Source organism: Rhamphochromis longiceps, linkage group LG16 (assembly GCF_057381845.1).
Source record: "Rhamphochromis longiceps isolate RC_006_pf linkage group LG16, R_longiceps_female_GT1.1, whole genome shotgun sequence".
In the NCBI taxonomy this organism is placed as follows: domain Eukaryota; kingdom Metazoa; phylum Chordata; class Actinopteri; order Cichliformes; family Cichlidae; genus Rhamphochromis; species Rhamphochromis longiceps.
Window position 1 is genome coordinate 24,955,986 of NC_140572.1, and position 13,147 is coordinate 24,969,132.

At 40.6% G+C, this 13,147-nt stretch overlaps 1 protein-coding gene across 4 annotated transcripts in view; it reads left to right on the top strand.

Moving 5' to 3' along the window:
* LOC146651210 (activin receptor type-1-like) overlaps positions 1-13,088 on the top strand; it is a 28,315-nt gene extending 15,227 nt beyond the window's left edge. For 3 of the 4 annotated variants that reach the window (XM_085385620.1, XM_085385619.1, XM_085385618.1), the window contains 9 exons: positions 799-1,071; positions 1,242-1,514; positions 3,178-3,383; positions 5,474-5,573; positions 7,315-7,461; positions 7,699-7,974; positions 9,403-9,600; positions 10,080-10,210; positions 10,317-13,087. In XM_085385620.1, the coding sequence (XP_085241746.1) occupies positions 799-1,071; positions 1,242-1,514; positions 3,178-3,383; positions 5,474-5,573; positions 7,315-7,461; positions 7,699-7,974; positions 9,403-9,600; positions 10,080-10,210; positions 10,317-10,451 (1,739 nt within the window). In that variant the 3' untranslated portion in view covers positions 10,452-13,087. Of the gene's footprint in view, positions 1-798; positions 1,072-1,241; positions 1,515-3,177; positions 3,384-5,473; positions 5,574-7,314; positions 7,462-7,698; positions 7,975-9,402; positions 9,601-10,079; positions 10,211-10,316 lie in introns of all 4 variants that reach the window. The other variant, XM_085385621.1, reaches the window with a different exon arrangement.
* Positions 13,089-13,147: the final 59 nt, after the last annotated feature.

Here is a 13,147-nt window from a genome sequence, read left to right on the forward strand (position 1 = left end):
AAAGAATTTTACCTAGAATATGATAGTCTCAGAACAGAAAAAGAAAAAGCTCAGCAAGGTCGAGTCAGATCTCTTGTATTCATCTTTCTCAATACTGTAACTCAGAAAAATGTGCTCAAGTTGTGTATTTCTTTATACATCAAATGCCACTCTTTATCCTAGACCCTCGACTTGACTGACAATAAACACCCTTTGGTGCATAAAATGTAAACATGCATTTAAACTGAAATTTATTAAGTTATACAAGTGCAAAGTTGTAACTCTTGGTTGTTGTTCAAGCTCTGTGCTTCAGCACATTCAATTTCAAGTAAGCTAATGGACTCTGTTAAAGTCTGTTTAATTTCCAGTAGCTTTATGCTATTATTATTAGAGCCGTGTGTGAGATGCAAACCTGTGTGTGAAATTATTCTACAGTATAGCTGCTTAGTTGTTGTGTGCTTTTACAGTTGATAATGACAATGTATTTAAAATCGCAAGCTAGAAAATCAATTGATCTGTCCCATGAACCATGTGCGTGCTTGTCAACAACTACAATCAAAGATTTAAACAATCTTTTCTGGTCTGTTTGAGTAGGCCTCCTGAATAAGTGTTGTTTCAACAAAATAGTAAAATTTGTTTTATATCAGGAGATGCTAGATTCAAACAGGCAAAACATTTTCTGCTCTCTTTGGTGAATGTCCAGCAAATGGATCTTTTCAACGTGCATGATTCTGATGTGAGTGAATGCCTTTTAATTTAATGGGTTGCTAATGGTATTGGTCTAATGGGTTTCCCCACATATCTATTTCCTCTTATCAGATGTACAACTGTCTGCTGGCAGACCAGTCCTCAGAGACCAAGAGTGTGTATGCGAGGGCGGTGTGTGCGAGCATGGCCATCGCTGCACAGGCCAGCACTGTTTCTCCGCTCTGAAGATGATTGATGGGGCAGCCGTCCAACAGAAGGGCTGCCTGAGGGACGACGAGGAGGGCAAAGCCACCTGTGCCATGCCACCCTCATCGGCCCATGTTGTCAAGTGCTGCCAGGGCCATCTGTGTAACATGAACGTCACTGTGCAAGCCCCAGGGAAAGGTGACTTTGTACACATTGTACAGATTTCTGTTTGCTGCTGTTCCTTCACGGGCCTTATGTAACTTAGGATTGTGCAAAAGTTTCATGGATGATTGGGGTTTTTTTTTAACCAAAAGATAATCTTAATTCATTGCATTTTTTAAAAAGTTTTCTTTCTGAATCTTTTGCAGGTACAGTAGTCCAGAGTAAGTCCCTGAGCAAAGAGGAGCATGAGTGCGTGTGCGAGGGTGGTTCATGTGGAACACAGAATCGCTGCTTGGGCTACCAGTGTTTCTCATCTCTGACAGTCAGCGGCGGCATCATAATGTCCCAAAAAGGCTGCTTTAAGGTCTTAGAACAAAGCACGATGACCTGCAAGACCCCGCCTTCCACAGACCAGATAGTCGACTGCTGCCAGGGACACCTGTGTAATATGAACATAACTGTGGAGCTCCCTGTCAAAGGTACAGCACAATGCTACCCAGAATGCATCACATATTAGATTGTCGAAGATTTGCAAGAACTCTGCTCTCAGTGTTGAACTCTGAACTCTTTTTCCTTTTTTATCAAATCACTAACCACATTCAAAGTACTACCTAGATGTCTCATATTCAGAGAAGGAGTAGCCGTATGGTTGGTTTATGCTACGGTTTACACTAAGCAACACACATTCATATTCTCCATCATCCTCTACTGAGATGGCTTCAGCTTCAGCTGTGAAATTACCTGCCATGGCTGTTCTGGACTGTTTCTGTTGGCTTGAGTTACACGTCCATGTGGTCACACTCCTGGCATGTCATGAAACAGGAAAAAAAGGGGAGACGGTGGGCAACTGGAGGGAGGTTTTGAATATTATTTAGTCATGGTCCACTTCTCTTCTTTTCTCTCAGTGGCTGTCAGGGCTGGCTGACAAGAGCCCAGAGGGTGAAGCCACCTGGGATTGAAAGAGTCAGGCATCGATACACAGAGCTTTTGTCCTTTTTTATTTCTTTCACCTGTACCTTAGCCTCGACAGTCATGCATTTGATACTACGGCCTACATGACGCATTTAGATCTAATATGCCTTAATCTTATCATCTTGGTTGTGCATTGAAGGGATAGATCAGTTGTGAAAATGATTACATTGTATCCAGCACTTTCCACAAATGGTTAAAATACATATTTACAGTTTATTAATGTCAGTTCATTCTGTATTGTACTAGTAGTACATAGTATTACGCTAATGCTGTTTTGTTATTGAATTTTAGTTTTTCTCAAAAATATCCTAATTTAAGCCCAAAAATTTGAAAAAAGTCTAAATAAATGGGAGTTGGTTTCAAAGTTGGTTCACACGGAACATCTTGAGTTTAAAACAAATAAGTGAGGTGATACATCCCCATCTGTAAAAGCCCACATCTGACCACATTTCGGTGATACCATCCAGCAATACATGTACCATATACCGCTACTACCATACCATACGCATGACATGCATACTTTCCTATATTGCAATCTTCTGTCTTTTGAATTCTCACAAATGCAGATAATCATGAAATAAATTTTTTTTTATGTAACATTTTGCAGCTGAATGCATTTCGCCATGTGTGTTTGATTCAAATATAGTGAGCCCCTAGAAAGTGTTGCTAGTTATGTGTATTTGGAAGAAGGAGTTCATTATGCAAGTTGAGAAAAGGGGATCATTGTCAGTGCTGGAAGCAGAGCCGAGCAGTCTTTTTCCTTGGAATGTTTGGAAAGTGTGAATGGTGGTCAGTTCCTCAGGATGGCCTCTGCTGACTTGATGAGCTCTACTATGTGTGCATATGAGTGAACACTCTTGTCTGTGGATATTCTTTATGCACCTTCACACCCACCCCGACTTGTTTCTTCAGGAAGCCTGCAGAGTGCTGCAATCCTCTGTTTTGTGTATGGTTGAATCCTCAACCTGTGTGGTCCAAGACCGCTCCCTCATTGTGTCTGATCCTGACGCTCAATGAACACTCTCCAGTGTCGTTTACTGCAAGCGACCAATACCAACTCTAGATTTAAAAAAAGAAAAAAGAAGCTAGATTTAATTTGATTATGTTCTAAAACCATCTAACGGGATGACCTGATAGTGACACTGTAAATTTTTTCTGTCCCCTTAACAGCTGATGAGCAATCCAGCTACAGTGTGACCACACTAGCTGTTGTCATCGTGGCACCCATCATTGTCCTCATCATCCTCTCTGCTGTCGCTATCCTGGTGTTCAGACGGATCCACCACAACCAAATGGAGAGGCTAACCTCCCGAGATGCTGAATATGGAACTATTGATGGCCTTATAGCTTCTAATGTGGGGGAGAGCACTCTAGCGGTGAGTAGTCGATGGCACAAAGGTGGCTACCTTCATAACGCACCTGAAAAACCAATTTTATTAGCAGCTCAAGGAATAGTATAATGCACTAGTTTGTTTGATATAAAGCCTAATCAAATTCCAGTCTTTTATTTGCACCCATTACTTTCGCTTTGTATGATGCCAGGTATGATGCACAGTTTCTACTGCAGACTTGCACTGTAACAGAGATCCAATAACAGAGATGTGTGATTCCTATCCTCTAATTATGTGTTGTATTACCTTAAGGGGTTCCTGTGATGATTTTTAAACACTGTTGGATTAGTGGGGACTTTTACCTTCCCTTTGTACGCATTTCCACTATTTACAGGATAAAAGAGTTGCATCAGCTTCATAAACAGAATTCAATCTTGTGATTAAGCCGTGATGCGATGGCACTGCAATTATAGTCTCCTTCTCCTGCCATGAGTTAAACCTGTAAAACTCCCATGTTTGCCATTTGATAAAAAAGTACTCATGTTTTTAGTAATTTGAATGAAATTATAGCTTGATAGTGTCTAAACATAGCCTTATGTAGTTTCCGCTTTAAGTATGCAAGAGTGGTGTTAAGTTCCTTATCATAGAGCAGGAGTAATCCTCTGTGCGGATGTCTAGTGGACATGCAAAAAGTGAGGACAACTACTCATCTGTGGTGTCCGCAGCTGTCAGCATGCATGTCTGCAAGTGTGTGTCATCCCAGCCTTGGTTTACTGGCTGTTTGGGTCGATTTGAGCTAGATCAGTCTCCGAATATGGTTAAATTGAACTGTGCAGACTGTTGCTCTGGACTTTCTTTTTTACTTTTAAGAACCGTTTGTTCTCGAGGAAAGAAAAGTTAAAGCAGTTGTACACTAGATGCATATGTATGAATTTTGTGGCTGAATGTGTGGGTGGTGCCATTGCTCCTCCCAGTTTTTTTCCCCCAGTCGGTTAGAGGGAATGTCTTTTGCTATTTCTTTTCTCTCCACTCATGCTGCTCAGTCCTGTGGTTAGCATTTAGTCTGAAAGACAACCCAGCACATTCATTGGCTCACACACTGTGTAATCATGTTCAGCATAAACTGAGTCCAATTGGTGCCTTAACAAAATACTTGGTTGTTACCGTGCGTTTTATCATTCAGTAATCTTTCAAGAGTTGTTCTCTTTTGATAAACACGTCTAAACTTGTGGTCTAAACTTTTGAAATTCCAGATTATCTGATTTATTTTTGCAGCACCACGAGAAAGATTATTATGAACAATGGCATGCTTGTGGAAAGTGTTTGTCCCTCGGTAGCTGCTGCCTAGACTTGCTCTCTGGTTCTAATGATATTGCAACGTACTGATCACATTCTGCTGCTTAACAGCCCGGCCCAAAGATGCACTCCTAAAAACAATCCTCCTGCACCAAAGAGAGGGGTTTAAACTCTCTACAGAGCAACTCATCATTCATTTTACGGCCTCTGCCTTGCATTCCTGTGTTGTGATTCCAAATTGTCTCTCAGGCAGCTCTTGCATTATGCATTTGTTTATCTGAGGCATCACTCCCCTCTATTTTCAATCCTCATTCTCCCCTCCTAGTTAGTCATTTGTTTTGCTCAGCTGCTGCTGACTATGTTGCTGTGCACTGCCCTCCTGTGTTAGCGCTGGGATGCTGCACGTCTTGCAGATGAGATAAAAATAAAAGGCTTAGCAGCATTGCGCCTGTTTTGGAGTCTGGCCCTTGGATTAGATAAAATCTTCAGCACCCACACCAGTCACCAGGGAGGGGGTGGTACTTCTGTTATTTACTCAGCAGGGGGCACTCTGCAACACTAGCACAGAAACACACACACCCACCCACACACATTATCTTGGTACACACAGCTTGGCCCCCTCCATCCCATGTGGGTGCCACATCAAAGACAGCCTGCTTGTTATTAATCTCCATCGGAGTCCCAGATGCTCCATATTTCACCATTTTTAGGCTTGAGCCACAGGATTCTTTTGGGACTGAGCTTTTCATTCATATAGATCACATGCAAATTTATCCACAGACGCACAAATAAATTCATAAGCTCTTTTTCTCAATTTAATTTTTTTTTCTCTTTCCCAGGATTTGCTAGATCATTCCTGCACTTCAGGAAGTGGCTCAGGACTCCCTTTCCTTGTTCAGAGAACTGTTGCACGGCAAATCACACTAAATGAGTGTGTGGGTAGGTGTCCTGTCAAAAGCTGTATTCCTATTTGCAATAGCACAGTTGGGGAAACAAAAAATCTGCCGCCTCTTTTCATTTTAAGGTGACACGGTAACTGAGCAGACTAAACGTCCTCCAAAGAAATGTTGAGATGTAAAGGGTACTCCATCACTCAGATTAAGCATAGGGGCAACTTTACAGCTTTGGCAGCACAGATTGTGACGCGACAGACCTGCAGCCATGTATATTGCGTGCTTATATACCGACCAGCAACAACATTAAAAGCACTGATTTGTGAGGTAAATAACATTGCTGCTCTCGTCAGAAATTTGCTGGGAAAACACAGTTCCTGGCATTCATTTGGATGTTACTTTGACACTTACCACCCACTTAAATATTGTTCTTGAGCACCCCCAACTGGGAATCAACACTCACCAAAAGCAGCATCCTCCTCCTGCAGCATAATCTGCCTCACCACAGTTTAAACTGCAGAAACCGACAGAGTCCAAAGTGCTACCCTGCTTTTAAACTTTCTAGAACCCAGTATAATCGAGCATCTATAAGAGCAGTCTTGTCAAGAAGGCCCATCCTGCAACCAACAGGAACCAGAGGTTATAGTGCTAATGTCCCAGTGCCCAACAACACAAGACACACCCTGAAAGCCTCTGGTTTTAATTTTGTTGTCGATGGGTGTATACCAGATTACAGTACTTTAGAATCTCATGTTTGATATATATTAAGGTAGAGCTGATCATTAATATAGCTAGTACAGTAATTTACAACATTTCATGTAGTATTTTACAGTCTGATAAGTCTACAAATAGAAGTTCCTGGTTCATATTTAACTTTTCATATCTTGAAAAAGGTGTAAGACTAAAAAGTCCTGTGTGAGCATTCAAAACATGAAATTCAGGAACTTCCAAATCTTCAGATAAATCATCAAGAGAATAAAAATATGAATTTGAAATTGGTTGCAAAACAGACGAGCAGTGTGAGCTTATCGTGAAAGTGGGCCAGAGTGAATGTGCAACAGTTCAGCAGTGAAGTCCCCAGAGCCACAATTGCAATTCAGTCTTGAGATTGTTTTATGACAAGTGTCAGTGACAATGCTGGCAAGAGTCAGCATATTTTCAGGAAAACAAATTGCCACAATGTGTTGTGGCAATTTGTTTTTATGAAAAGGTACTCATGTTGAAAGTCACTTGTGTTGAAATGACTTCCCTAACCCTGCGTCACTCTAAACCATTTTTTTATTACAGTTATGACTATATTAATTGGTTTTTGGCCACTGGGGGGCAGTATAATAAGCTGTCAAATATAGTAAGCCTACAAAGTTATGGCTACTAATAAAATATAAATATAAATAATTTAAGGACATTAGCATTCAAAGTACACTTTCTTTTTTTGCCCTGATACATATTATTTCAAATAATCACTTTCCCTTTAGGTTATCTTGTTTACGATCTTTTAACAGGTAATTGTTTGTAGCTGTTTAATATTACACTTTTTAATATTACACTATCCATTCAGTATCTTGATAAGTTAAAAAGCTGCAGAGATGTTTATGCTATAACAAATATAATGAATCTTCATTGTTGCCACAAAAATGATTAGTGCAGGTTTGAATGTTACACACAATGGAGTCCATCAAGTGTGCTCGTAGTAAATTTAGTGGAATATGAACAAAGTGTGTGTGTGTGTGTGTGTGTGTGTGTGTGTGTGTGTGTACCGATTCATAATTTTTCTTTTTACTTGTCAGGCAAGGGCCGTTATGGTGAAGTGTGGAGGGGCCAGTGGCAGGGAGAGAATGTTGCTGTTAAAATTTTCTCCTCTCGAGATGAAAAGTCTTGGTTCAGAGAGACTGAAATCTACAACACTGTGCTGCTGAGACATGAAAACATCTTGGGTATGCAACCTTTAATAAATGATCAGGTTTAGTGAGCTCTGATATGCACTGAAGGACACAACAACCATTAAAGTTGATATCATATCAAGCTGTCACTCTTAGGTGCAATGCATGAAAACTATATAGGTAGTGTGTTGTATAAGGATGTATAAGGATCAATGCATGCTAATTTCTCCTTGGTTGCATGTTTACATTTCTGTTGATGAGCAATATTTAATTTCATATCTCTCCACGTAGGCTTCATCGGTTCAGACATGACCTCAAGGAACTCCAGCACCCAGCTGTGGCTCATCACTCACTTTCACGAGATGGGCTCCTTGTACGATTACCTTCAGCTCAACACCCTCGACGCAACCAGCTGCCTCCGGATGGCGCTCTCCATTGCGAGCGGTCTGGCGCATTTACATGTCGAGATCTTTGGCACTCATGGCAAGCCAGCTATTGCCCACCGAGACCTGAAGAGCAAAAACATATTGGTGAAAAAGAATGGACAGTGCAGCATTGCTGATCTCGGTGAGAATAGTGTGCACGTGTGTTTGTGTTAACACAGCAGGGGTCCACAACGGTGCAATGACACGCATGGCAGGCAGATGTCGCAACAATTCATAAACATGATTCTTTATGGAAAAACTTTGAAGGATACAATTAGCAATGTCTTTGCTTCGAGTTTTGGCTTCTTCTCTTCCTATATGGCAGAGCAGGTCAGCCACTAATCAGAAGGTCGGTGGTTCGATCCCAGGCTGCCTCCTGGCTGCATGCCAAATATCCTTGGGCAAGATACTAACCCCATGTTTGCCTACTGGTGGTGGTCAGAGAGCCCGGTGGCGCCAGTGTCCGGCAGCCTCGCCTCTGTCAGTGTGCCCAAGGGCGGCTGTGGCTACAATGTAGCTTGCCATCACCAGTGTGTGAATGTGTGTGTAAATGGGTGAATGACTGAATGTAGTGTAAAGCGCTTTGGGGTCCTTAGGGACTGAGTAAAGCGCTATACAAATGCAGGCCATATATCAGTGCTGATGTGGCAGTATTCCTTGAAGGGCGACAGTCAGGAGATTACTGCAGCGGCTACATGCGCCTTAACGGCAAAAATTTAAAAAACAAAAGTGACTGTTAAAGATATTACTGGTGAATCGTGAAGGCGGGGCCCCTAAGCTGACTACAAAATGTAGACCATCATTTGCAAAGCTGTGTGTAGGGTCTATAATATTCACAGAATAATGGAGCGTCTCGGTTTTAGTATTTTATTCAGTGCAATCATTAATACGGCTTCGATAAAAGCAGATCTGAGCTGATGCACGTGAAGATTAGCTGAAGAGGTTAATTGAAGGTTACAATTTATTCATTGCGTTAGAGACGTATTCGCTTCATGGTCGCTCAATTTGCATCTGTCTGTTTAGCCGCATTAGTTATTTCGAAAAAATATCCTCTTCCAGGTGTATTGCTTTGCCCTTAACCGAAAACACATTTTGAGGACCTTGGTTCACTTTATCTAATGCATCAATGTTCCGTTTGCAGATGCTTGAATAACATCTAATTCGGGGACAAGCCATAACCTGGCGACAGACTTGACATGTTTACAGGCTCGATTTAATAAATTCTGCTCCGAATGACGCATTTTGCTGTCCTTACAAACATGGTAGCTGCTGTTTGTCTCCTAAGTGAGTTGTTGTTGGGTTGGAGTACATCCTGTTTGGGCGAACAGGGCCACGCATGGTGAACAAATAGCCTTCCAATCGACTGATTTAAAAGATGAGTGTCGGAAAACTTGGTCTCCTCTTCACTCCAGTATCTGTATTAGTTATTGTTGCCTCACTTGGATGATGACTTAATTAAAAATATTTACTAATTACCTCCTTCAGAGAGTTAAAGTATTTTCTCTTTTAATCTCATTGATTACATGTGTATAAGAGGCGATTTTAAAGTGTTCTTTTGTTTCCATTTAAGGTCTGGCTGTCATGCATTTTCAAGACACAAACGAGTTAGACGTGGGGAACAACCCTAAAGTTGGAACAAAGCGCTACATGGCCCCTGAAGTGCTCGATGACTCCATCCAGATGGATTGCTTTGAGTCCTACAAGAGAGTGGACATTTGGGCCCTGGGCCTCGTCCTGTGGGAGATCGCCAGGAGGACAGTCAGTAATGGTCAGTACATGTTTTACACAACACTGTCCTGTTGGATTCAGCTCTGACCTGTTGTGATTACGTCACTAAGGCACAAGGCCATCTGTTAGTCTTGGATGGGTGTAGTAGAAACTATAAGAACAGCTGCAAATATTATGTACGCGATCAGAAAATTGGGCATGGCATATTTGTGCTGTTTGCAAAGATACTGCATTGAGGTGGCTGTAGTCAGGTCTTTCTTCAGAAACAAAACAAGTCATGGCTTCAGCTTGGACTGAGTAAAAGCTTTTTATATATTGATTTAAAGATGTAGCCTTGATACACTTTCTGTGAACTAAAACCCACTTCTTATCTTCACTGTTAAAGGGGCTTTAAGCAGGATTTAAGATATTGAGTGGACATCTCAGTCAGCAATCATTGTAATATATATTTTTATACTTTACACTCTTAAACTGTGCGATCTCCGAAGTAAACTGTTCTTCTTTGTCTTCTTCTTGTAGGAATTGTAGAAGATTACAAGCCCCCTTTTCATGACGTGGTCCCAAATGATCCGAGCTTTGAAGATATGAGGAAGGTTGTGTGTGTGGATCAGCAGAGACCCAACATCCCAAACAGATGGTTTTCAGACCCAGTAAGTAATGTTACTTTTGTCAGAAATACACAAATGAAGTAAAATCCAGAGTTTTTAGTGTTTACATCAGGCACATTGATCGATTTCCATTTTTCCTCTTTTTTAGACTTTAACCTCCATGGCTAAACTCATGAAGGAATGCTGGTACCAGAATCCGTCAGCCAGATTAACGGCGCTGCGCATCAAAAAGACTCTCACAAAGATCGACAACTCTCTGGATAAAATAAAAACAGACATTTGAGCCTTCCCCGAGAAGACGAAGCAGGCATGTACTGAGGGCCACTGAAGATGTCCGGAGGATGGACCACCTTAGAGAAAAATCTCAAAAGATAAATGACTCAATAATTTCAGTGCCCTTATAGTGGCACAGACTTATATTTATTTTAAAACATTTGAGGGACATATTTTGGCATCCAAAGATGGCTTACCAGGCATTTCCGAGACTGCCGATGGTCTTAGAAATGGGAAAATATCTATTTCAACTTTTATCATAGGAGCTTGACTATTAGAAATGTTCTTCAAGGAAGAAACTTACCAGGGCATTTGAGTAGGGTTGCTTGTTTTTAGAAGAGCAGATTTTGTTTGAAAACCTTTTTTAGCTTGGAAAATGTCTGAACGCGGTCATTTCTTTATCTCTTTAATTGTACTGTGTTGTTCTTTTGCATTACGGTCGATCCATTTGGAAAAGATGTCAACTCGCCGGTTGAACTTGCCTAGTCAGTCAGCAAACTTTGTAACACAGTAAACATGTCGAGGTGTGTCTCACTTTGTGTCCAGTACCACTGTTTACAATGCTGTCAGAACAAGTTTCTTGGGATTTTGTTCAGTTCTGTAACATTTAGTTGTACAGTCAAGTCAGTGGCACCATCCTTTTCCCGATATCGTCCAACTACAAGGTACTCTGTTGCAAACCTTTTGTATATCATCATTAACTTTACATTGAATTATTATTTTTTATCTTGTTTTGCTTCTTCAGCTTTACAGAGACATATGCTAAAAGAACAAATACAATATCTGCTAGATGATGCTGAACTGTATTCCTCCAGAGGCCTGTAAGTAAGCCTGTAAAGCCTGTATATTGTCTTAACGCGTGCATTGTCGTCTTAATGCGTGCATTGTCAAAGTAACTGAAGTCAAACTTCAGCGTTTTTTAATTTCTTTAACATTTTATATCAATTACTTATTTTTTTTATTAATTAAAATGGGGAAAAAAAGAAGTAAATTACATCTGACTGGTGTCTTGATACTGTGTCGAAGTGTGTAGAAATATCTCAAAAGTCTGTAAAAGAAATTCACAACCTTGAGATCAATTCAAATGGTGATGCCTTCTCTTTTTCTCTGCCACCACCTTCATCAGGCTCCTGTTCAGTAAATCTTTCTTCTTTTGATGTGACCTTTCTTCAGAGTCATCACAGGATATCTTGAAGGTTTAATAGATTTTTGGAAGTCTGGCGGCTATGCTTACATGTATTTGATGCCTCGAATGATGAAGCAGTACCTCTGTTTATTTCCCCCATAACCTATCAAAATTTTGGCAAAGTTTTCTTAATTTCGAGATGTAATCCACAAGACTACAGAGAGGTTTTCTAGCCTCGCCTGTAAAGTGTTCACTGAAACCTCTTATCATACCTTTGCTTTATTCCTGATTGGTAAATGTTAATATGCTAAAATGCTAAGATGGAAAATTAGTTGTATGAAATCGAGTGGTTAGCCTCAGCATGCTTCTGCTGGCTCTACTCTAAAATGCCCATTTTCATTTCACTTTGTTCAAGCTGGGCTTTGATGTCAAGATGCTATTATGACAGCTGTTAATCTGTTAAGTCTTAACTATCCAGCTGTTTTGTCCTTGCACTTTCTGAGTACAGTGTCTGACTGTTCTGAACTTTTCCAGCTTCTACGAATCTAACAGAAAATTCAGCTCACAGTGCATAATAAGGACCATTTCCATCTCAAGTGGAATATCAGAGCTTTTTATCTTTCCAGCTAAAACAGCAGCTTCTTTTCTGACTGCTGGAGATGTGCTCTAACAATGCGAACAGTTAATTTTTTATTTATTTGGTGAAGGTAAGAAGCCCAAACTTTGGGGAGAGCAGAATTTGGCAGTGTCAAACTGGTTACAAACTAATTCATATGAAGAGCTATAGGCCAGATGATTGAATGACAACAGTGGGTGATTAACCATGCTAAGATGTCCTGTGTGTGTTGAAAACAGCTGTCAGACTTTTAAGGTATACAAGTCTTCATATTCAGTGTCATTTGATCCGTCCGGAGACCGCAGAGCAGAGGTTTGACTCCAGCAGTTTTAATGTCCCATCCTGTTTCTTTGAGGTTTAGGGCTAGACTTGGTTGCACTGTATTCATTATCTGAGAGGGTGTAATGGTGACGAAGTACGTGTTACTTTTTTCCAGTAAGTAAATATCAAAATATTTGAAAGAATTTAAATGTTAAAAATGAACAATATAGAGTCAATTTATACCAGATTATATAAAGACACTCATGGATAAACAAAAAAGACCCAACTTCATGAAAATCCTACATCAACCCTACAGTCTTGGATGTTTTTTTTCTTCTTTTCTTAGCACCCTCAATAAACATTGTGCATTTGCCTGTCAGTGTATCTGTACAAGTTCTCATTTTTCTTATGTTGGTTTTGTGACTTAATGTTCTCCTAGTAGTGCCTTGATGAAGACTGTGTCAGTCACCACATTAGTAGTGATTCATTTTCTTAACTGCCAAGGACCACAGCTGGTGCAGTTGGAGCAGCGACTGTGCTGCGAGAACCCCCAAAAAGTCAAGGTTCCTGGATTCAGAGTTTACTAGTGGCTGCCTTACCACTTCTTGTTTGTAGACAATGTGCATACCGCCCATGAATAAATAGATTTTTTAAAAAAATCCCGATTTTTGATTGTGTTATGATCGTGTAGTCTGTGGGATCA